The following is a 22,808-nucleotide window of genomic DNA, read 5'->3' as shown; positions in this document are numbered from 1 at the left end:
GTAATGAAGTCGTTGAATGGAACTTGGACTGGATAATGGTTCTTGTTGGTCAGCAGAGGTAAAGGAAAAGAGAAATGGGATGTATTTCTGCTTTGTTAGACACCTTATGGAGAAAATAGAGTGAGGAGAAGTTTGGAAAGAGAACGGGGGGGGGGGGGGGTGTAATGCAACAAAAGGTTATTAGTCGGATCGAAGCTGCCAACATTGTGAGGACACGGTTGGCTTCCTTAGTCTGCCGGGCTGCTTCCTGATTCGGTCCTGACAAAAGTGCTCTTTCTGTGATTTCATTAAAGACACGGAGGGGAAAAAAACAAAAACGTGTGGCTTATCTCTGGGCAGGTGTGGAAATGTCCATCGCTCAAGCGGCCGCCAAGGCCATGCTATCAGATGCCCTGCTGCAGGAGGGCTCTGCAACCGGCCGGCTTGCCCACCTGGAGCTGGAGCTGCCGCTGGACAAGGTCATCAAGTACGTGTCTGTGGGTTTACCGCTGCTGCTGGTCTCCATGGCCTTCGCTCGGGAGATCTCCCTCGGTGAGCATCTGTGTGTTAGTTTTACAGACATGTATAGGATCATTACAAAAGAAAACGTGTGTATTATGTCTGAGGCATCTGCAGCCTACTGCAGATGTTGGTGCAGAATGGGACTTGCAGGACTTGCAAGGTTAGTTTTAAAGTATAGTTGAGTGGACGGTCCTGAACCATAGCTTATGTCATGCTCTCTGAAGGTTTGTGTCTGGACACTGACAGTTATGTGTCACTATGCAATAGGATGAATCTTACCGCATGTGGACGACTCATCGTAAATCGTCGTTACTGGGTGGAAATGTCTGATTTGTGTGGTTGAACAGTAAACTTTTTAAACCATCGGTACAGCTGCAAAATGTACTTGTACATCAAGTAAACACACACTCCACTAGTGTGGCACTTTCCATAACGTTAACATAATGAAAATATCACTGTTATTGAATTGAACTTCATTTAACAAAGTGCAATTAAACAAGCAGGAAACAATCTTATAAACAAAAGTAAACAAGAAAAATGTATCTATAACTCACCCACACCGTACACCACTTAACGTTCACTTGAAAGTGACTGTTTTTTTTTGTTTTTTGGAACTTAATTTTTTGTTAGTTTTAAACAATATTACAACATATTACATAAAGTGACTGTTTTGACGCCACGTTTTGGGGATTATTCACAATTATGAATAATTGTTCAGCCATTTTCCTTAAGTCTTCCGCAAAACCCTCAGGAGCAGAGGAAAAACTTGAATACTGAACCATTTGTAGTAACGCAGTGGCCCTTATTACACACACACACACACACACACACACACACACACACTTGACTCTGAGCAGACTATTTCTCTGCAGACCTGGTGTGCAGTCTTGATGCTAATCGTCGGTGGGATGATTGAGAACAGCGCTCACCAACTCCGCGCCCTGTAATTACAGACAGGCCTCCTCTGTGGCACGTCCCTCTATTTGAGTCAAATTAGAGGATGTGTTGATTAACCAGCAGGCGCGAAACGTCAGGTGGTGGTGGGCAACGCGACTGAGCCAGGCTTGGCTGCCTGTCGTCGGTCGCACAACGGCTCCTGATTGCGCTGTCTGGCGTCTGGCTGGTTTTGCACCTGGATTCCCAGCCAAGATTTCCTCGCGCGGAGCACAAATATGAGGATGATATGCCAATATTAGCTGGGAGTGGGTGTACGAGACCTGAGCGGTATAGCGGAGATTTCGGCACGCTTTGTTTTGCCAAATCGCTCACAGGAAGGAACAGTTGAGCGGGTGAATATTTTACAAGATAATAAAAAGAGCAGAGAGAGACAGACGGCGCAGAAATCTGTAGAGGTTTCTCTCAGAACATGTACTGCCATTTTTAAGAAAAATTTTTTTTAGATGGCTTGTCAACATGCATTCGCGCACGCACACACACACACAAAACACAGTTAGTTTATATACGTATAACTGGGCCCTGTAGAGGATCTGGGACAAGGATCTGATGGGATACTGGGAACAGAAGGAGAGGGAGAGGGGATTAAAATCCCCAGGAAGGCTCTCCACTTTCTTAAGCAGCACAACGTTGATGGGTAGAATGTCCATCCATCCATCCATGATGTGAACCGCTTATCCTGCTCTCAGGGTCACGGGAATGCTGGAGCCTATCCCAGCAGTCATTGGGCGGCAGGCCATCACAGGGCCAACACACACACACACACACACACACACATTCATACCTAGAGACAATGTAGTGCGGCTGATTCACCTGACCTACAGGTCTTTGGACTGTGGGAGGAAACCGGAGCCCCCGGAGGAAACCCACACGGACACGGGGAGATCATGCAAACTCCACACAGAGGACGACCCAGGACGACCCCCAAGGTTGGACGACCCCGGGGCTCGAACCCAGGACGCTCTTGCTGTGAGGTGACCGCGCTAACCACTTCGCCACCGTGCCGCCCTGGGTAGAATTTAATAGGGTAAAGTGACACGATGTTGCACACTCTTGTACAGTAGGTGGCGGTATGCATCTTAACATTGTTTGTGATCCGCCAGTAAACCGAGAGAAGTAGTAGGAGTCGTAGTAGTAGTAGGACAAGGATTACACAATCAGTCAGTGCGTTTACATGTTAGAAACGGTGGATTTATTGTGGTAGTCCGACTAAAACTGGACCTTTAAAATACACGTGAACGTGTTGGTCTGACTGAAATGGTACTAAATTGAATTTCTGGAAGTGGGACTAACACACCTAGATAATGAGGCTGGGGATCAATTTACTCTGGCATGTATACGCTTCAGTCGGCCCCGGACTGGCCTGGGCGTTCTGTGTGTGATCCATAGGTCCCAAGGAGGTCTTTCATCCAATAGCAACCAGCTTAAAGGGGGCATATCGCCACCTACCGTACCGGGGTCGGACATACTTCCGTCAATAAATCGATTCTCCCCCAGGTATGAGACATTCGATTTCGGTCCTGAGATGGACGGGTGACCTGTCCAGGCTGTTTCCCCGCCTTCCGCCCTATGACTGCTGGGACAGGCTCCAGCATCCCGCAGCCCTACTTAGGATAAGCGGCTCGGAAAATGGATGGATGGACGATTTCAGTCGGACTAACACGTTTACACGTGCTATTTTAAAAGTCCCGGTTTAGTGGGACTAACACAGTAAGTCCACTTTTCTAACACCATGTAAACGTACGGGGAGTTGAACTGGCTCATGGGCCTCGCGTCCCCACAGAGAATCAGCAGCAGTACGTACGTTGCCACCGGGCAGATGTTGTGGCTTTCTGTAAATAGAAGCCCTGTATTTGTCTTGTAAGTCTCTGAAGCAGAGAGAAGGGGGCACACCCATGCATGTTCCCTCCCAGCTTCTCCCCCCTCCAGGCTCTGCCTCGCTCCTCTTGTCAGATGAGAAATGGGTGTGGAGCGCCGGTTGAAGCGGCTAGACCGTTTGCGGGCAAACCAAGGTGAACTAATTATACGGCAGACGTGCCCAGTTTTAGAATGCAACTTTCAAATGCCAGGTTGCCGTTTGGGAAACATGTGCTTTCCACTTGTGTCTCTCGAAAAAATGTCCGCAAAATTCAGTTGAAATGGAAAAGAGAAGCACATGCAGGAGAAGCACAGATGTCTCGGTGGCCCACCCTTACCCTGAACAGGTCTCCGTCTGTCTGTCTGTCTGTCTGTCTGTCTGTGTGTGTGTCTGTCTGTCTGTCTGTGTGTGTGTGTGTGTGTGTGTGTGGCAGCTGCTGAATGGTTCCTCACAGACGGAAGAACACCAGTCACACCAGGAATCAGGATGTGCACATTTATTCTAAAGAAAGTCGCATGGGGCACAGTCGAGTCACACAGTGGCAGGCTCAAGAGCCGCTCAGCGTTTTATTATTTATACTAAGATATGTAAAACAAAACACAACTAGAAACAAAATGTGTGCACACCAAAAGAACGTCTGCCCCCACCGTGGCCACACATGTATTCGAACTCAGCAGTCAAAGCAAAAACGAGAACAATCAACAAGCAGAGCTATGTTAGGCCACTCATTCAATGCAGTTCTTCCATAGAAGTACACAAGAACAGCAGCGTCGTAGATGGGGGGGGGGCTTCTAGGGCCCAGAGGGAAGGGGGGGCTTCTAGGGCCCAGAAAGGGGGGGCTTCTAGGGCCCAGAAGGGAGGGGGGGCTTCTAGGGCCCAGAAAGGAGGGGGGGGCTCAGGAAGCCTGGAATTAAAAGTTTGTTTTGGTTTGCAAATTTTTATTTCTAACTAATTAGTGTCATAACTTCACTTAAAATTGGCTCAATACATCAGTTGAAGGACTTAAAGAAACTAGTGGAGGCTCTCTGGGGCCCCTCTCACCCCTCTCTGGGGCTCCTCTTACCCCTCTCTGGGGCCCCTCTCACCCCTCTCTGGGGCCCCTCTCACCCCTCTCTGGGGCTCCTCTTACCCCTCTCACCCCTCTCTGAGGCCCCTCTCACCCCTCTTTGGGGCTCCTCTCACCCGTCTCTGGGGCTCCTCTCACCCATCTCTGAGGCCCCTCTATCCCCTCTCTTGGGCTCCTCTCACCCCTCTCACCCCTCTCTGAGGCCCCTCTCACCCCTCTCTTGGGCTCCTCTCACCCCTCTCTGAGGCCCCTCTCACCCCTCTCTGGGGCTCCTCTCACCCCTCTCTGAGGCCCCTCTCACCCCTCTTTGGGGCTCCTCTCACCCGTCTCTGGGGCTCCTCTCACCCATCTCTGAGGCCCCTCTATCCCCTCTCTTGGGCTCCTCTCACCCCTCTCACCACTCTCTGAGGCCCCTCTCACCCCTCTCTTGGGCTCCTCTCACCCCTCTCTGAGGCCCCTCTCACCCCTCTCTTGGGCTCCTCTCACCCCTCTCTGAGGCCCCTCTCACCCGTCTCTGGGGCTCCTCTCACCCCTCTCTAGGGCTCCTCTCACCCCTCTCTGAGGCCCCTCTCACCCCTCTCTGGGGCTCCTCTCACCCCTCTCTGGGGCTTCTCTCACCCCTCACTGAAGCCCCTCTCACCCCTCACTGAAGCCCCTCTCACCCCTCTCTGGGGCTCCTCTCACCCCTCTCTAGGGCTCCTCTCACCCCTCTCTGAGGCCCCTCTCACCCCTCTCTGGGGCTCCTCTCACCCCTCACTGAAGCCCCTCTCACCCCTCACTGAAGCCCCTCTCACCCCTCACTGAAGCCCCTCTCACCCCTCACTGAAGCCCCTCTCACCCCTCTCTGAGGCCCCTCTCACCCCTCTCTAGGGCTCCTCTCACCCCTCTCTGAGGCCCCTCTCACCCCTCACTGAGGCTCCTGTCACCCCTTACTAAAGATCTAATCAATGACTTCACAAACAAGAGGTCCGGTCAGCGGGCATTTCCTGTGGGGTAAACGTCACGGGTGTCAGCATCAGTACCCTGAGGTGCAGCCAAGTTTGAGGTGATGCTATACATGTTATCAGTCACTGCAAGATGGTTAAGTTAGGTTAAAACAGATGGATGTACTGTGATAGTAAATAATATACCCTACCCTGGAACACCATAAAGTGATGCGTGAGAGACACAAGAGGAAAGGGCCCACAGAGACTGCTTATGTATAGGGCCCAGCATGTTGTGCAGCACCCCTGCACAAGAATATCCCGAATAACAACACCACAACGCAGCTAAAGGAAGTAGCCCGGTCAGCTCACACGGCGGCAGCTGTCTCTCCTCCCCCGCAGCGAGTCAGGAAACGAACAAACGGTGTAAAATCTCCCACAGACTTGACAGGATGTAGCGGTGACCGACCGAAGCCAACGGCAACACTCACAAACGCGTTCGCCCCGACCCGGTGTTACGTTTCCGTCCAGGTCAAGCCAGGACGTCTTACTGTTACCGCGCTACACAGACAGCGTCACCACACCACCTTCCGCTACAAGGCCGCCGCTGCTCGACGTGGGCCGCCGAGCCGCAGCCACGTCACTTCCCCGTCTCTTGTGTGTCACTAATTGAAGCCCCCCCTTGATGCAACGGGTACACCGGAAGTACATATTCATTTGTTAGCCATAAGGTCGGTGATATACATACATACACACACACACCCACACCCATATATATATATATATATATACACTACCGTTCAAAAGTTTGGGATCACCCAAACAATTTTGTGTTTTCCATGAAAAGTCACACTTATTCACCACCATATGTTGTGAAATGAATAGAAAATAGAGTCAAGACATTGACAAGGTTAGAAATAATGATTTGTATTTGAAATAAGATTTTTTTTACATCAAACTTTGCTTTCGTCAAAGAATCCTCCATTTGCAGCAATTACAGCATTGCAGACCTTTGGCATTCTAGCTGTTAATTTGTTGAGGTAATCTGGAGAAATTGCACCCCACGCTTCCAGAAGCAGCTCCCACAAGTTGGATTGGTTGGATGGGCACTTCTTTGAGCAGATTGAGTTTCTGGAGCATCACATTTGTGGGGTCAATTAAACGCTCAAAATGGCCAGAAAAAGAGAACTTTCATCTGAAACTCGACAGTCTATTCTTGTTCTTAGAAATGAAGGCTATTCCATGCGAGAAATTGCTAAGAAATTGAAGATTTCCTACACCGGTGTGTACTACTCCCTTCAGAGGACAGCACAAACAGGCTCTAACCAGAGTAGAAAAAGAAGTGGGAGGCCGCGTTGCACAACTGAGCAAGAAGATAAGTACATTAGAGTCTCTAGTTTGAGAAACAGACGCCTCACAGGTCCCCAACTGGCATCTTCATTAAATAGTACCTGTTAGAGCCTGTTTGTGCTGTCCTCTGAAGGGAGTAGTACACACCGGTGTAGGAAATCTTCAATTTCTTAGCAATTTCTCGCATGGAATAGCCTTCATTTCTAAGAACAAGAATAGACTGTCGAGTTTCAGATGAAAGTTCTCTTTTTCTGGCCATTTTGAGCGTTTAATTGACCCCACAAATGTGATGCTCCAGAAACTCAATCTGCTCAAAGAAGTGCCCATCCAACCAATCCAACTTGTGGGAGCTGCTTCTGGAAGCGTGGGGTGCAATTTCTCCAGATTACCTCAACAAATTAACAGCTAGAATGCCAAAGGTCTGCAATGCTGTAATTGCTGCAAATGGAGGATTCTTTGACGAAAGCAAAGTTTGATGTAAAAAAAATCTTATTTCAAATACAAATCATTATTTCTAACCTTGTCAATGTCTTGACTCTATTTTCTATTCATTTCACAACATATGGTGGTGAATAAGTGTGACTTTTCATGGAAAACACAAAATTGTTTGGGTGATCCCAAACTTTTGAACGGTAGTGTATATATATGTGTGTGTGTATGTATATATATGTGTGTGTATGTATACATACAGACACACATATACATACATACATATATACATACACATACACACATACACACCCATATATACACACACACACACACACATACACACACACACACTTATAGTACATACATATAGTACATACATATATACATACATTGTTAGCCATAAGGTCGGTGATGTGCCGGCTATAACAGGAAATGTTACAGACAGGTTTTGGGGCTGTCCAGCAAGAGGAGGAGCCATGTTAAATAAAGACAGCAGGAGCAGCAGCTGCCTCGGCCACACGTGCTGAAGGGTCTACCGGGCGGCAGGAGAGACGCGGAACACGGCGGCTGACGCGTGTTTGGCTTTGGGTTTTGTACTCTGATGCACAAGATTTCCTCTTCTTCTTCTTTTCTTCCTTCCTTTATTGTTGCCGTTGCTCTAAATTCAAACGGTAACTGAAGGTTGACATGTAGGGGTGGTAGTGTCCCCCCCCCCCTTCTTGTTTTGCTTTCCTTTACCTTGGATTAAGTGGCCTTCTCTTCGCTGTTTGTTTGTTTGTTGGTGTGCTTTTTGTACACGTGTGTTCTAAAAGAAAAAGTAAACAACGACAATTTAAAAGCTACACATGCGTGTGTGTGTGTGCATGTGTGTGTGTGTGTGTGCGTGTGTGTGTGTGTGTGTGTCCATGTATGTGCTGCTGCTGCTGCTGCTCAGGGAGCTTGCAGTACTCGACAGCGGAGGTTTAACTGAGCAGAAAGCTAGCCCCTATACTGGCTGATCTCCTAACAAATCCATCCTTGTTTGCTCTGCAGGGCCTCAGATCAGTTGTTTCCCTCCCAGCAACTTCAGCATCAAGCAGGCCGGCTATGTCGACACGTACTGCTGGGACTCGCTCATGCACCACGAGTTTGACAGCAGCGGCAACTTTGAGGAACGCTCTCTCTGGGTGCACAAAGTAAGTTTCAGCGACTTCAGCTAAGGTTGCTCGGCTTGTCGTGTGTCTGAGACGGTTACTGTACATTTTGATTTTCTTTTCTGCTTCTTTTTAAAGATTTATTTGTTTATTGACAATGCACCAAACAAGTGCATTGTCATTTTTGTTTCAAGTGCAAAATAGAACAACAGAAAATAGAGAGAGAGAGAGAGAATACCGAGAAAAGGGAAAGAACAAAACAAAACCAAATAAGATAAACACACCCTCCCACCCGCCCCATCCCAACAATGCTGCAATGCTCAACATCATTCACAACTTCAAGTCCTTTAAAGATGTGTTAAGGAAATAAATAAATAAATAAATAATACAACAGCCGTTCTAATAAGTGACTCGACTAAGTGGATTTATTGAAGGGAGAGACTCTCTCGTTCTACTTTTGTTTAACCAACTCCACGCCACAGTTAGCTCAGGCCTCCATGGGGAAACACGGCTCACAAAGCACTTGCAGAATCGCTGTACTGCAACGTTCCTCCTATCCTGGGACGTGTGAAACTGGAGTTTGAACTGTCAGAGTGTCGGTTTTAATGCCAAATAAGTTGTTGTTTTTCATTGCTGACACCACTCACTGTTCAGCTCAGTGGCGTCCAGTATTTTAGACCCAGTCATTAAAGCTGAAGTCCGCGGTTTCCTGAACTGTCCCTCCTTCTGGCAGCAGGAACTGCACATAAAGCGCAGCAGCCATTGTTGCTCATGTCCCGTCAGCTCAGCAGGAGACACTTCCCGTCTTAAAAAGAAAAAAAAGGCACCGTCGGACCCGAGCTAACAGATATTGTATGCTTTACAAGCCACGTGGGAACACTAGTACTGTATACCGATTGCAGAATTGGTAGATTATCTGTCCAACAGAAGTGTCTCCACATCACCATCACATTTCAGTCATTTTTCCAGTTTGAGTAGGAACACGTTTGCTGCTGCACCAGTGTTCGCCCCCCCCCCCATATACCCCCCATATACCCCCCATATACCCCCCACCTTTCCCGTGCATAACTGTAGTCCACTGACTTCCGGTTTCTACCGCAGCGGTCATACCAACTTCCTGTTTGTTGGCGCGTGCTATGGACAATGGCGTATTTTTCACGATGCCTGCAAGATTCACCATGGATACATGTCCACCACATGCACACAACTGTCCACACACTTTCACCTGCCCCTACCACCAAACTTTCACCTGCCCCTACCACCAAACTTTCACCTGCACCTACCAGCAAACCTTCACCTGCACCTACCAGCAAACTTTCACCTGCCCCTACCACCAAACTTTCACCTGCACCTACCACCAAACTTTCACTTTCACCTGCACCTACCACCAAACTTTCACCTGCACCTACCACCAAACTTTCACCTGCACCTACCACCAAACTTTCACCTGCACCTACCACCAAACTTTCACCTACACCTACCACCAAACTTTCACCTGCACCTACCACCAAACTTTCACCTGCCCCTACCACCAAACTTTCACCTGCACCTACCACCAAACTTTCACCTGCCCCTACCACCAAACTTTCACCTGCACCTACCACCAAACTTTCACCTGCACCTACCACCAAACTTTCACCTGCCCCTACCACCAAACTTTCACCTGCCCCTACCACCAAACTTTTACCTGCACCTACCACCAAACTTTCACCTGCACCTACCAGCAAACCTTCACCTGCACCTACCACCAAACTTTCACCTGCACCTACCACCAAACTTTCACCTGCACCTACCAGCAAACTTTTACCTGCACCTACCACCAAACTTTCACCTGCACCTACCACCAAACTTTCTCCTGCACCTACCACCAAACTTTCACCTGCACCTACCACCGAACCTTCACCTGCACCTACCACCAAACTTTCACCTACACCTACCACCAAACTTTTACCTGCACCTACCACCAAACTTTCACCTGCACCTACCACCAAACTTTCACCTGCACCTACCACCAAACTTTCTCCTGCACCTACCACCAAACTTTCACCTGCACCTACCACCGAACCTTCACCTGCACCTACCACCAAACTTTCACCTACACCTACCACCAAACTTTTACCTGCACCTACCACCAAACTTTCACCTGCACCTACCACCAAACTTTCACCTGCACCTACCACCAAACTTTCTCCTGCACCTACCACCAAACTTTCACCTGCACCTACCACCGAACCTTCACCTGCACCTACCACCAAACTTTCACCTACACCTACCACCAAACTTTTACCTGCACCTACCACCAAACTTTCACCTGCACCTACCACCAAACTTTCTCCTGCACCTACCAGCAAACTTCCACCTGCACCTACCAGCAAACTTTCACCTGCACCTACCAGCAAACTTTCACCTGCACCTACCACCAAACTTTCACCTGCCCCTACCACCAAACTTTCACCTGCACCTACCACCAAACTTTCACCTGCACCTACCAGCACATGCATGAAAAGTTTCAAGTTGTACATATCAAGTTACGTCCATAACTATGAGGATGGACGGGCGGAATTGTGGATGTACCTTGATATGTACAACTTGAAACTTCACCCTGGTAGGTGCAGGTGAAAGTGTGTGGACAGTTGTGTGCATGTGGTTGACATTTACCCATGGTGAATCTTGCAGGCATCGTGAAAAGTATGCCATTGTTAATAGCACACGCCAGCAAACAGGAAACTGGTGTGACCGCTGCCGTAGAAACCGGAAGTCAGTGGACTACAGTTATGCACAGGGTCGATTGTACCCGGCCAATCACCCCACTCTTCCGAGCCATCCCGGTCTCTGCTCCACCCCCTCTGCTGATCCGGGGAGGGCTGCAGACTACCACATGCCTCCTCCCATACATGTGGAGTCACCAGCCGCTTCTTTTCACCTGACAGTGAGGAGTTTCGCCAGGGGGGCGTAGCGCATGGGAGAGGATCACACTATTCCCCCCAGTTCCCCCTCCCCCCTGAACAGGCGCCCAACCGACCAGAGGAGGCGCTAGTGTAGCGACCAGGACACACGCCCGTGTTCCGGTCCTACCCAATCAAACCCTACCCAGTACCCTACCCAGTACCCTATACCAGTGTTGGTCCTACCCGGTCCAACAGTTCAGTAGCAGTACTATCGTCTCCAAACCATGGCAGAGATGCCAGTCTGTATTATGTAACCTGACTCCAAGTTCCAGATGGATGAAATAACGATTTATTGGTAGAGAGAAATCCCAGAGTTCAACCCAGAGTTATTTTGTAACAAGTTTATTTACAAACAGGACGAGCAGGAGTCAAAGTGGGATTTCTGAGCCTTCGTTTTCTTTCGTGTCTTAGTTTTCTTTACATCTGTGTGCGCTTTTCTCTCCTTCCACCTGTCCATCCAGATGTTCCCCTACTCTCTCCTGGCCATGGCTGTGCTGATGTACCTGCCTGCTCTGATCTGGCGCCAGCTGGTCATACCCACGCTGGGCTCAGACCTGCTCTTCATTATTGACGAGCTAGACAAGTCTTACAACCGCTCAGTCCGACTGGCCCAGAGCATCCTGGAAATGCGCCAGAGCACCAAGAACCCCCTCACTTTTCAGGCCGAGCTGGAGAGGTGAGAGAAAGTCCGTATATTTTTTGTGGGGGTCCTGTAACGAGAAGGTTAAATGGTCAACATTTCCGAGTTATAAAGTTGTAAAAATCAGAAATCAGATTTAACTTCTTCTGTCTGAAGACCTTGAAGATGGTGTACTGAAACATTCAGCCGCAAATGGGTTTTATTTGTAAATGATGGATAGGCTCCAGCACCCTGACAGCAGGACAAGCCGTTTGGATCATGGATGGATGGATGATGTTATATTTCCTATATCTTTATATCTGACCTCCATTGTCCCAAGAACTGTGAGGGAGTGGTCTAGTCCTCATTCATATTCATGAGATGACGTGAGTGATGACTACAAGAAAATGTTGGTATAGGGGGCGGGGTTTCATATTTTGATGATTTAATCTGATTGGCTGTATGTAAATGTGGATCTGATGACGTCGTGCATATCAGAAAAAAGATCAGCTGAGAGAGTTCTTTAAAAATGAAAAGTAAGAAAACTGAATTCTACCTTTTCTCATTTTCTCACCAGAGACCATACAAAGTAAATGACAGTTAAAGTAAGAAGCCACGTTAGAAGATATTAGGAATTCAACGTCAGTCCGATTCTAAGGGGAGATTCTGCTCATTTGATTTAACGATATGTTTGATTTTGTGAAAAAAAGAAAACGTGTGGCAGAGTTGCGCAGCATGCTGGCTTAGTGGTTTGAAGAGTTGTGTCACAGCAAGTGGGCCCAGAGTTCAGTCCAGCCCCTTCTGGACCAGGTTTTCTTCTGCCCACGTCTTTGGCATGGCTTTCCTCCTGTTTCTCTGGTTCCCCAACCCCCCCCCCCCCCACAGTCCAAACACACACACACAGTTCAAACACACACACACACACAGTCCAAACACACACACACACACAGTCCAAACACACACACACAGTCCAAACACACACACACAGTTCAAACACACACACACACACAGTCCAAACACACACACACACAGTCCAAACACACACACACACACAGTCCAAACACATACATGTTAGGTGAACTGCAGTGTACATTTTTGAGCGGTGTGTGTGTGTGTGTGTGTGTGTGTGTGTGTGTGTGTGTGTGTGTGTGTGTGTGTGTGTGTGTGTGTGTGTGTGTGTGTGTGCGTGCATGTGTGTGCTGTTGACTTGTCTCTATGCCTTCCTGCCCAATGCCAGCTGATAGATTCTAGTTCCTGTGACCTGAGAGGAATTAGTAGTTATACTGAATGATTCAACAATCAGGGGAACCATAGGTGGCGCTAGAGCATCAGGCACGGGGAAGCTGAATTTCCGAGGATTTTCACAAGACTAAATTAACTTAACCCAACGGCTCGACTGCCACTTACTAATAAGAAAGTCCTCATTTTGCTGAAATACGACTCCATCAACCTTATTCAGCTGTGAGCATCTGCCTCAAACTCACAATCCTATTTCCTATTAGGCCTGCTAGTACTACTACTACCTCTACTACTACTACCACTAGTACTACTACTACCTCTATTACTACTACTACTACAATTACTACTATTACTACCTCTACTACTACTACCTCTACTACTACTACCACTACTACTATTACTACCTCCACTACTACTACTACTACCACTACTACTACTACTACCTCTACTACTACTACTGCTACTACTACTACCATTACTACTATTACTACCACTACTACTATTACTACCTCTACTACTACTACTACTACTACCACTACTACTATTACTACCACTACTACTACTACTACTACTACTACTACTACTACTACTACCACTACTGCTACTACTACTATTACCACCTCTACTACTACTACTACTACTACTACTACCACCACTACTACTACTACCACTAGTACTACTACTACCTCTACTACTACTACTACTACCACCACTACTACTACTACCACTACTACTACTACTACCTCTACTACTACTACTACTACCACCACTACTACTACTACCACTAGTACTACTACTACCTCTATTACTACTACTACTACTACAATTACTACTATTACTACCTCTACTACTACTACCACTACTACTATTACTACCTCCACTACTACTACTACTACCACTACTACTACTACCTCTACTACTACTACTGCTACTACTACTACCATTACTACTATTACTACCACTACTACTATTACTACCTCTACTACTACTACTACTACTACCACTACTACTATTACTACCACTACTACTACTACTACTACTACTACCACTACTGCTACTACTACTATTACCACCTCTACTACTACTATTACTACTACCACTACTACTACTACTATAACTACCACTACTACTACTACTATAACTACCACTACTACTATTACTACCACTACTACTACAACTACCACTACTACTACTACTACCACTACCACTACTACTACTACTACTACTACTACTACTACTACTACTACTTTCGGCTGCTCCCGTTAGGGGGCGCCACAGCGGATCATCCGTTTCCATCTCTTCCTGTCCTCTGCATCTTCCTCTGTCACACCAGCCACCTGCATGTCCTCCCTCACCACCTCCATAAACCTCCTCTTTGGCCTTCCTCTTCTCCTCTTCCCTGGCAGCTCCATATTCAGCATCCTTCTCCCAGTATACCCAGCATCTCTCCTCCACACATGTCCACACCATCTCAGTCTTGTCTCTCTTGCTTTGTCTCCAAACCGTCCAACCTGAGCTGTCCTTCTAATATACTGGTTCCTAATCCTGTCCTTCTTCATCACTCCCAATGAAAATCTTATCATCTTCATCTCTGCCACCTCCACCTCCTGTTCTTTTCATCAGAGCCACTGTCTCCAGACCATACAACATAGCTGGTATTGGGCCTGTGAGTTATTATTGCTGGTGTCATAAAACTGAGAGGGTGCAGCAGAATAATCGCATTCATTCTTCACCCGGATTAACATTCATTTATCCTGAGGTCAGCTTGCCTTTACCAGTCAGAGGAGTTTGTTTTCTTATTATTTAAGAGGACCCCGGTCATACATCTCAGAATGAAAAGCATGCTTGCGTGTGTCTGTAAGCTATGGCTGGTAGACAGAGGATCGCAGACCCATATTTATTATAACCTTTTTTCTCACGGTGCTGCGCAACTGCCACCATGGGCTATGCGTCACAAAGTGTGGTCACTCACTCACGGACAACCCAAGAGGGACGCTTATAGTAGGATGCACTCGCATCAGGTGCGGCGTGGGTCTGGACGGCTCTGTGCTTGTTATTTTACAAACACATTACAGACATAATTCATATTATTATTCATCATCCATTATCCGAACCGCCTGTCCTGCTCTCAGGGTCGTGGGGATGCTGGAGCCTATTCAGGCAGTCATTGGGCGGCAGGCAGGGAGACACCCTGGACAGGCCGCCAGGCCATCACACAGGGCCGACACACACACACACACACACGTTCATACCTAGAGGCAATTTAGTATAATAACATAATTCATAGTGAGGTGAAAATGTATTAGTATCCTTGAATACACCAGATACGATAGTCTTCGTTGGTTGGCATTGAAATAGAAGAGCAGAAATAAAATTTGTAACAAGAGCATTCAAAAAGCAATATTCATGAATTTTGAAATAATACTGTAGCGAATTCAGGGGGCAGCTGGGAACCCCGGTCTCCTGCACCACGGGCAACTGTGTTAACCAGTCGACTTAAGGGTCCGACCCGTTAGCCAAGGGCTAGCGAGTCTAGTCATCCGTGGTCGTTACACTACCCCCTCCTTTGGGAAGCACGTCCCCGCGCTTTAGCATACCAGCTCCCTCACGCCTCTGGGCCACGCGCTTCCGACGGCCTCGTGGTCTCACCATGCCACTTCTGACACCAATGTAGAGAATTCAGGGGGCAGTCAGGAATCCGCCGCAGCCGGGACGCGAACCCAGGTCGGACCCTTTAGTTGACTGGTTAGCGCAGTCGCCCGTGGTGCGGGTGACCCGGGTTTGCATCCCGGCTGCAGTGGATTCCCGGCTGCCCCCTGAATTCGCTACAATATTCATGTCCCTGCTTCTGGACCTCCAGGCTGCAGCTTTCCCTGATACGCACAGCAGTGAGTCTGAATGTTTGCCAGTAGTTACTGACCATAAAGAAATCATGATTTTGTTCAAGGGTACATTTTTTTCAGTGATAATTTTGGGGAAGATAAGCTTCCCCTAGCCTCTTAATAGCACCGCCTATGAGGCGAAGCTTCCTTTTACACCAATATTCACTGAATTCCTCTTGCCATTGTTTATTTCAGGGCCAAGAAGAGACGTTACTTCGAGTATCCACTGTTGGAGAGATACATGCAATGCAAACACAGCTCCTACTTCCTGGTTAGCATGCTGTTCTTGCGTGGCTTCCTGCTGCTCATCTTCATGACTGCCGCCTGCCTCTATCTGGCCTACTTCCACCTCTCTGCCTTCCTGCAGGATGAGTTCAGCTGCTTCGTCCGTACAGGCATGCTGCGCGATCAGAGCTGGGTACCTGAACTGGTCCAGTGTAAAATGACCGGCCAGTTGGTCTTCCAGGTGATAAGCGTGGCGAACGGTGCCATCTATGTCCTGTTGGCGCCGATTGTCCTCTTTAGCCTGGTCCGGCTCTTTGTCTGGGACACCACCTTCCTGTCTGTGTACGAGGTGCTCCCCTCGCTCAGCCTCATTGGCAGTCGTAAGCTGGGATGTCCTCTGAATGACCTCAATGTGCTCCTGCTCTTTTTGCGTGCTAACGTGGCACATCTGAGGTCGTTTGGGAAGGTCAGGGCATTGTGCTCCCTGGCGCCACCACAGGTGGGCAACGCCACGGCAGGACAGGGTTTGAACGCCATGCTGACCCAAGAAGAGATTCAGGAGCGTGAAGAGGCAGCAATGGAGCTGAAAGAGGAAATAGAGGAGGCAAAGGAGGAAGGAAAGCTCAACTTGGTGGATATCATGACCATCCTGGGAGCAGCTCAGGGGAAAGTGGTAAACTGCAGTGAGCAGAGGCCTCTGGTGGAGGAGAATATGACCCTTGGTACCGTAACGCTTATCTACATTCTCAAACGCATTCTGCTAGTGGCTATTTTTGTCTACATCATCTGGGATGTTCAAAAAATTATTACTTGACAATCTCTTTGAAATGAATAACATGCTCTAAAATGAAAAGCAAACACTCTTAGGGGGTATAAGGTGCACTGTAACTTAAGTTACATTCAAATGGACTTGAGGAAGCAAACTTGCAAAGCAAAACTGAAAATGAACAGTTAGGGTCATTGGGAGTGATTGTAATGTTGACGGTCAGATTACAACAGAACACAAAAATGGAAGTTTCTTAAAATGGACAAGGCTTTTGCACACATTAACTGTTAACTGGTGTCTTTTGTTCACATGTTTCACTGCCTTAATGTCAAAATCAAAACGAATCAGCAACTGTACATTTCTAAAAGAGTCTTTTGAAAGCAATGCCTTAATTTAGGAAAATAGATTTCAGTCAAATAGGTTTTGTGGTACTTCCTAGCCCTAACTGCCCTCTCTGTCTTTTCACAGAGCCAAACCTCCAGGGGTACCATGAGTTGAAGGAGACTCCACCATTTAGTCATTATTAGGCCCACCTATGGACTGAATCGGTGTGAAATAAGTGGTGAGGTTAGGATGCTATATCTACATTAGGTCCATGAGAGCTCTGTAGTCCCAGAGGCCGGAAACAAATCAAGGTTGTTTTCTGGCATAACGATTTTTAAAAAGCCTCTTTTAGAATTACAGGGCAAATGTGTTTGGGAGCGTCATGGGAAGGTCTATAAATTTCACATCCACACATCCACATGTGCTTATCACCAGACAACTCTGCCAGTCACGAGTCCTGGGGCGCCACAGCCACCACTGTCTTTGTGTATCTCTTGCTTCGTTTCCATGCATTCACAGTCAGATAGCATAAACATTTTTACATCTGACAATAGATCGAACCAGGGAATGATCTGGTGACACTGTCCTCGATAGATCGAACCAGGGAATGATCTGGTGACACTGTCCTCGATAGATCGAACCAAGGAATGACCTGGTGACACTGTCCTCGATAGATCGAACCAGGGAATGACCTGGTGACACTGTCCTCGATAGATCGAACCAGGGAATGATCTGGTGACACTGTCCTCGATAGATCGAACCAGGGAATGACCTGGTGACACTGTCCTCGATAGATCGAACCAGGGAATGATCTGGTGACACTGTCCTCGATAGATCGAACCAGGGAATGATCTGGTGACACTGTCCTCGATAGATCGAACCAGGGAATGATCTGGTGACACTGTCCTCGATAGATCGAACCAGGGAATGATCTGGTGACACTGTCCTCGATAGATCGAACCAAGGAATGACCTGGTGACACTGTCCTCGATAGATCGAACCAGGGAATGATCTGGTGACACTGTCCTCGATAGATCGAACCAAGGAATGATCTGGTGACACTGTCCTCGATAGATCGAACCAGGGAATGATCTGGTGACACTGTCCTCGATAGATCGAACCAGGGAATGATCTGGTGACACTGTCCTCGATAGATCGAACCAAGGAATGATTTGGTGACACTGTCCTCGATAGATCGAACCAAGGAATGACCTGGTGACACTGTCCTCGATAGATCGAACCAGGGAATGACCTGGTGACACTGTCCTCGATAGATCGAACCAGGGAATGATCTGGTGACACTGTCCTCGATAGATCGAACCAGGGAATGATCTGGTGACACTGTCCTCGATAGATCGAACCAAGGAATGATCTGGTGACACTGTCCTCGATAAATCGAACCAGGGAATGATCTGGTGACACTGTCCTCGATAGATCGAACCAGGGAATGATCTGGTGACACTGTCCTCGATAGATCGAACCAAGGAATGATCTGGTGACACTGTCCTCGATAGATCGAACCAGGGAATGATCTGGTGACACTGTCCTCGATAGATCGAACCAGGGAATGATCTGGTGACACTGTCCTCGATAGATCGAACCAGGGAATGATCTGGTGACACTGTCCTCGATAGATCGAACCAAGGAATGATCTGGTGACACTGTCCTCGATAGATCGAACCAGGGAATGATCTGGTGACACTGTCCTCGATAGATCGAACCAGGGAATGATCTGGTGACACTGTCCTCGATAGATCGAACCAGGGAATGATCTGGTGACACTGTCCTCGATAGATCGAACCAAGGAATGATCTGGTGACACTGTCCTCGATAGATCGAACCAAGGAATGATCTGGTGACACTGTCCTCGATAGATCGAACCAGGGAATGATCTGGTGACACTGTCCTCGATAGATCGAACCAGGGAATGATCTGGTGACACTGTCCTCGATAGATCGAACCAGGGAATGATCTGGTGACACTGTCCTCGATAGATCGAACCAGGGAATGATCTGGTGACACTGTCCTCGATAGATCGAACCAAGGAATGATCTGGTGACACTGTCCTCATTATATCCAGGGTCACACTTTCCAGCTAAAGGGTTTGTGAACAATACATGAAGCTTGCCAGAAGTAATACACGACAGTGTGCATGCGATATTTAAGGTCATAGTTATGGTGCACGAGTCAGGTCAAACTATCACTCAGCTACGGTCATCGACCTCGACTCCTCGCTCTTCTGGTGGTTTGCGTGGATGTATGTAGACTAAGCGAGACAGACAGAAACAGGAACTGTATATCAGTGTCAGTTATGCACACCTGTGTCAGTCATTGGCTTTGAATGATTGCTCACACACTGGGGGCCGTGTCTGAAATCACATACTACTTGCTATACATACTACACGTGTACTATCGTCTAACGCACTATTAGTAGGTGAGTGAAAAGCACGAGGGCTGGTCGGACATGTTACGTCATCGCAGAGCCACACCACTTCCGCTCGGCGCTTCGGCTGGTGTGCTTTTATTTTGTAAACGTAAACATAAACACGGTTTCCCCCCACTTCCTGCTTAGCGCGGTGAAAAGTAATACTTAAATACACACCGGCGCCGCCTGCCGGTGTGGTTGTGTAACGCCCTTCGCCACCGTTGGTCGTGTGGCAGTGCATTGTGGGATATTTATGCTAGCGTGTCGTCCGGCGTTTACATACTACAACATGGATATTGCGCAATACCAGGAAAGCCGCAGCGTGTCGACCTGCTGTAAACTACTAATAAGACCCACTAGGGGGTCCCGCCCACTAGGGGGTCCGACCCGTTAGTGATGCCGCCTTGTGGTGCAGAACACCCCGTGTCGAATCCCGCACCGGGCGAGGGAACAGCTCGGTTACGCTGCCAACAGGGCGTCCTGTGCTTGAGTACTCGCGAGTTCGTTCTTCCGAGGACACGAGACCCTCCTGTGGCGCGAGAAAGACTCGGCGGCTCTGCAGGTGGGAGGACAGGCTCGTGTTTTTCGCGTACTACTTGATGCGAAGTGTAGCGTGCACGGATAAGAAGACACGCTGGCCGCCGGCAGGCGGGTCTGACCCTTTAGTCTAGCGGTTAGCGACGCCTCCTGCGGTGCGGGCGATGCGGGTTCGCGTCCCGGCCGCGGCAGCTCCTGCGGTTGCGTCGTCCCCCCGAACTCGCTGCATGCTAAAAGCCCCGGCGTGCGGGTCTGGAGTACTGGATAGTGTGCTAGTATGTGATGTCGGATGCGGACTCTGGTCAAGGTAAGCTCGCTGAAGGGTTGCCTCCTATTTACCACCCCCCTTTCACGTCCACCCCCTCTTTGTCGCCCTTTACCTATTATTTAATACGTCAGCAGATGGCATGTCCCCTGGTTGTGTCTTTGTGTGAATTGTGAGAACTGTGTTGAGCATGATCCTAAATAAAGGTTGTGTACCGTGTTGTACCAGGCGTTTCCTTTACTGAGTAGTGGGCACACACAGGAGGCGCTCTTTCCTGATGAGGGCTCGTGTCGTGTGGCAGGTATCAGGAAAAGCACCGAGCCTTCAATGCGGCGCCCTGCCCTCTCATGATGACACCAAGGGCATCTCAAGGTCCGTCCAACATTTGCCAACTTGTTGCTGATTAAAGCGGCAGCAATTTGTGAAAAGCTGCAGCATCTCTCTCAGTCGGTTGGCTATGAAGCCCGCCTCTGTGCAGAATGAGTAGATCAGGACGTACAGCTGGTTTTGTGGGATAACATCTGTTTGCAGGAGGGCTGGAACTGCACTTCTTGATGTTCTGGTGCAACAGGGGCCCTGTGACGCCCCGGACAGGCCGCCCAATGGCTGCTGGGACAGGCTTGGATCTATAATGGACGGATGATGCAAGTTTCAGCTTGCAGCCAGACTGTGTGGTTATTTAATCCAATATTTTATGTTCCTGGAAAAGCACAGACTCGGAAAGATGGTGTACATGTATCCCAAGCAGACGATAAGTAGCCAATTATAATGATGTTGAATAAATATTATGACAACCACTAACCGAGTGCTCTGAAGAGTGGTGTGCCCCCATGGACCCAAATCTCATATCCTGTCTAAAAGCTGCTTAGAAAATATGGCCATGCAACTGACCCCCACACCTCCACCCTATGGATGAACCAGTGCTACGGTGAAACATGTTTCTCAGAGATGCTCCACCTCTGATGCCACGTGTCAGTGTTGTCACAGGATCAAATGAGCATGGACTCCCAACAGAGCAAACACTGTTATTTGGATGTGCTGCAAGACAAAAGGCAGACAGGTTGGCTGTTGGGAGGCGTGGGAATAATGGCAGCTACTGGAGCAGAGTGGGAATAATCAATGCAGAGTAGAGCCTGCTGTAGCTACCAAATGACGTCGCTCTTAGGAAGTCCAGTTATGAATGGTAGCAGTCGATTCCCAGTGCAGAGGATTTCGTCATTATGACTTGATAGATTATTCTTCAAAAATGCAAGAGATGGGAGCTATTGAACGTTGTACAGCAGAGTCATTCTGGTGTGCCAGATATTTCAGTGTCTTTGTTGTACTAAATAGCTGGCTTCTTTTTGTAGCGAAAGAAAAAATAACTGTCTTGGACAGCTATAACAACATAATATGACATTATTACTCTAAAAACCGTCTCCCCTGACTTACCATTGATGATGCTATCTAAGCCAGAGAGGGAAGGGTGATGGTCCAACATTCTTGCTCCATTCTGGCTTGCACAACTGCTTGTCTGGTATACAACGGGTTGCACAGAGACAGGAACTAAAGTTGTACGATATTCATTTATGGCATTGTTTCATCAAATTGACTCTTGTTATTTTGCTTCCGGCCACTTGAGGGCATCATCGAGTCATAATGGAGCCAGCGGTACCTTTTCTTTTTTTTTCCTTGTTCTTTTTCCATTTGGAAGCCACAATGTGACAACTTATTACTGCAAACAATATTAAATAAGGATATTATAACGTATCTTCCCCGACAAAAGACAACACACGTTCATTAAGGAAGCTGCTGGTTCTTGCACACTGAATTCAGCCACGCCAGTGGCAGGACCGACATCCCCGCTCAGGCGGCGAGTGGCGTGTGTGTGTGTGTGTGTGTGTGTGTGTGTGTAGGGCGCAACGGGGGGGTGCAGAGGGTGCAGAGGGTGCAATGCACACGGGCGCCGAAACAGCGGGGGCGCCAAAAGTACAGTGTACGGTAAACACTTTCAGGTTACAGGCCCGTTTGTGTTTTTAAAAGTTTAATACTTATAAATGTTGTTACGTAGATGAGAATTGTGGATCAGAATATATAGTTACATGTTATATTTCTTAATTATTATTTTTTTGCGTATGGTGTTTTGGCGCCCTCGCTGATGCGACGCATGTGTGCATTGCACCCTCTGCACCCCCCCCCCACACACACATTGCACCCTCTGCACCCCCCCCACACACACATTGCACCCTCTGTACCCCCCCCCCACACACACATTGCACCCTCTGCACCCCCCCACACACACACATTGCACCCTCTGTACCCCCCCCCCACACACACACACATTGCACCATCTGCACCCCCCCCACACACACACACACATTG

General features: G+C 48.2%; 1 protein-coding gene across 1 annotated transcript; it reads left to right on the top strand.

The window, feature by feature from the left end:
- The first annotated feature begins 347 nt into the window (after window positions 1-347).
- Window positions 348-17,423, top strand: panx3 (pannexin 3). The gene is made up of 5 exons (XM_056284507.1): window positions 348-531; window positions 8,117-8,259; window positions 11,627-11,841; window positions 16,101-16,852; window positions 17,365-17,423. Exons 1-5 carry the CDS (start codon window positions 348-350, stop codon window positions 17,421-17,423), a joined length of 1,353 nt encoding a protein of 450 aa, XP_056140482.1.
- Window positions 17,424-22,808: the final 5,385 nt, after the last annotated feature.

Source organism: Lampris incognitus, chromosome 8 (assembly GCF_029633865.1).
Source record: "Lampris incognitus isolate fLamInc1 chromosome 8, fLamInc1.hap2, whole genome shotgun sequence".
NCBI lineage: Eukaryota > Metazoa > Chordata > Actinopteri > Lampriformes > Lampridae > Lampris > Lampris incognitus.
Note: the sequence above shows the minus strand (reverse complement) of the source record. Positions and strands in the feature narration are given on the sequence as shown.

Excerpts from the sequence above, each read along its gene's own strand:
- panx3 (XM_056284507.1), top strand. The coding sequence starts at position 348 with ATGTCCATCGCTCAAGCGGCCGCCAAGGCCATGCTATCAGATGCCCTG. Across the intron at positions 532-8,116 it reads CGCTCGGGAGATCTCCCTCG|GGCCTCAGATCAGTTGTTTC; the intron begins GTGAGCATCTGT and ends TTTGCTCTGCAG. Across the intron at positions 11,842-16,100 it reads TTTCAGGCCGAGCTGGAGAG|GGCCAAGAAGAGACGTTACT; the intron begins GTGAGAGAAAGT and ends TGTTTATTTCAG.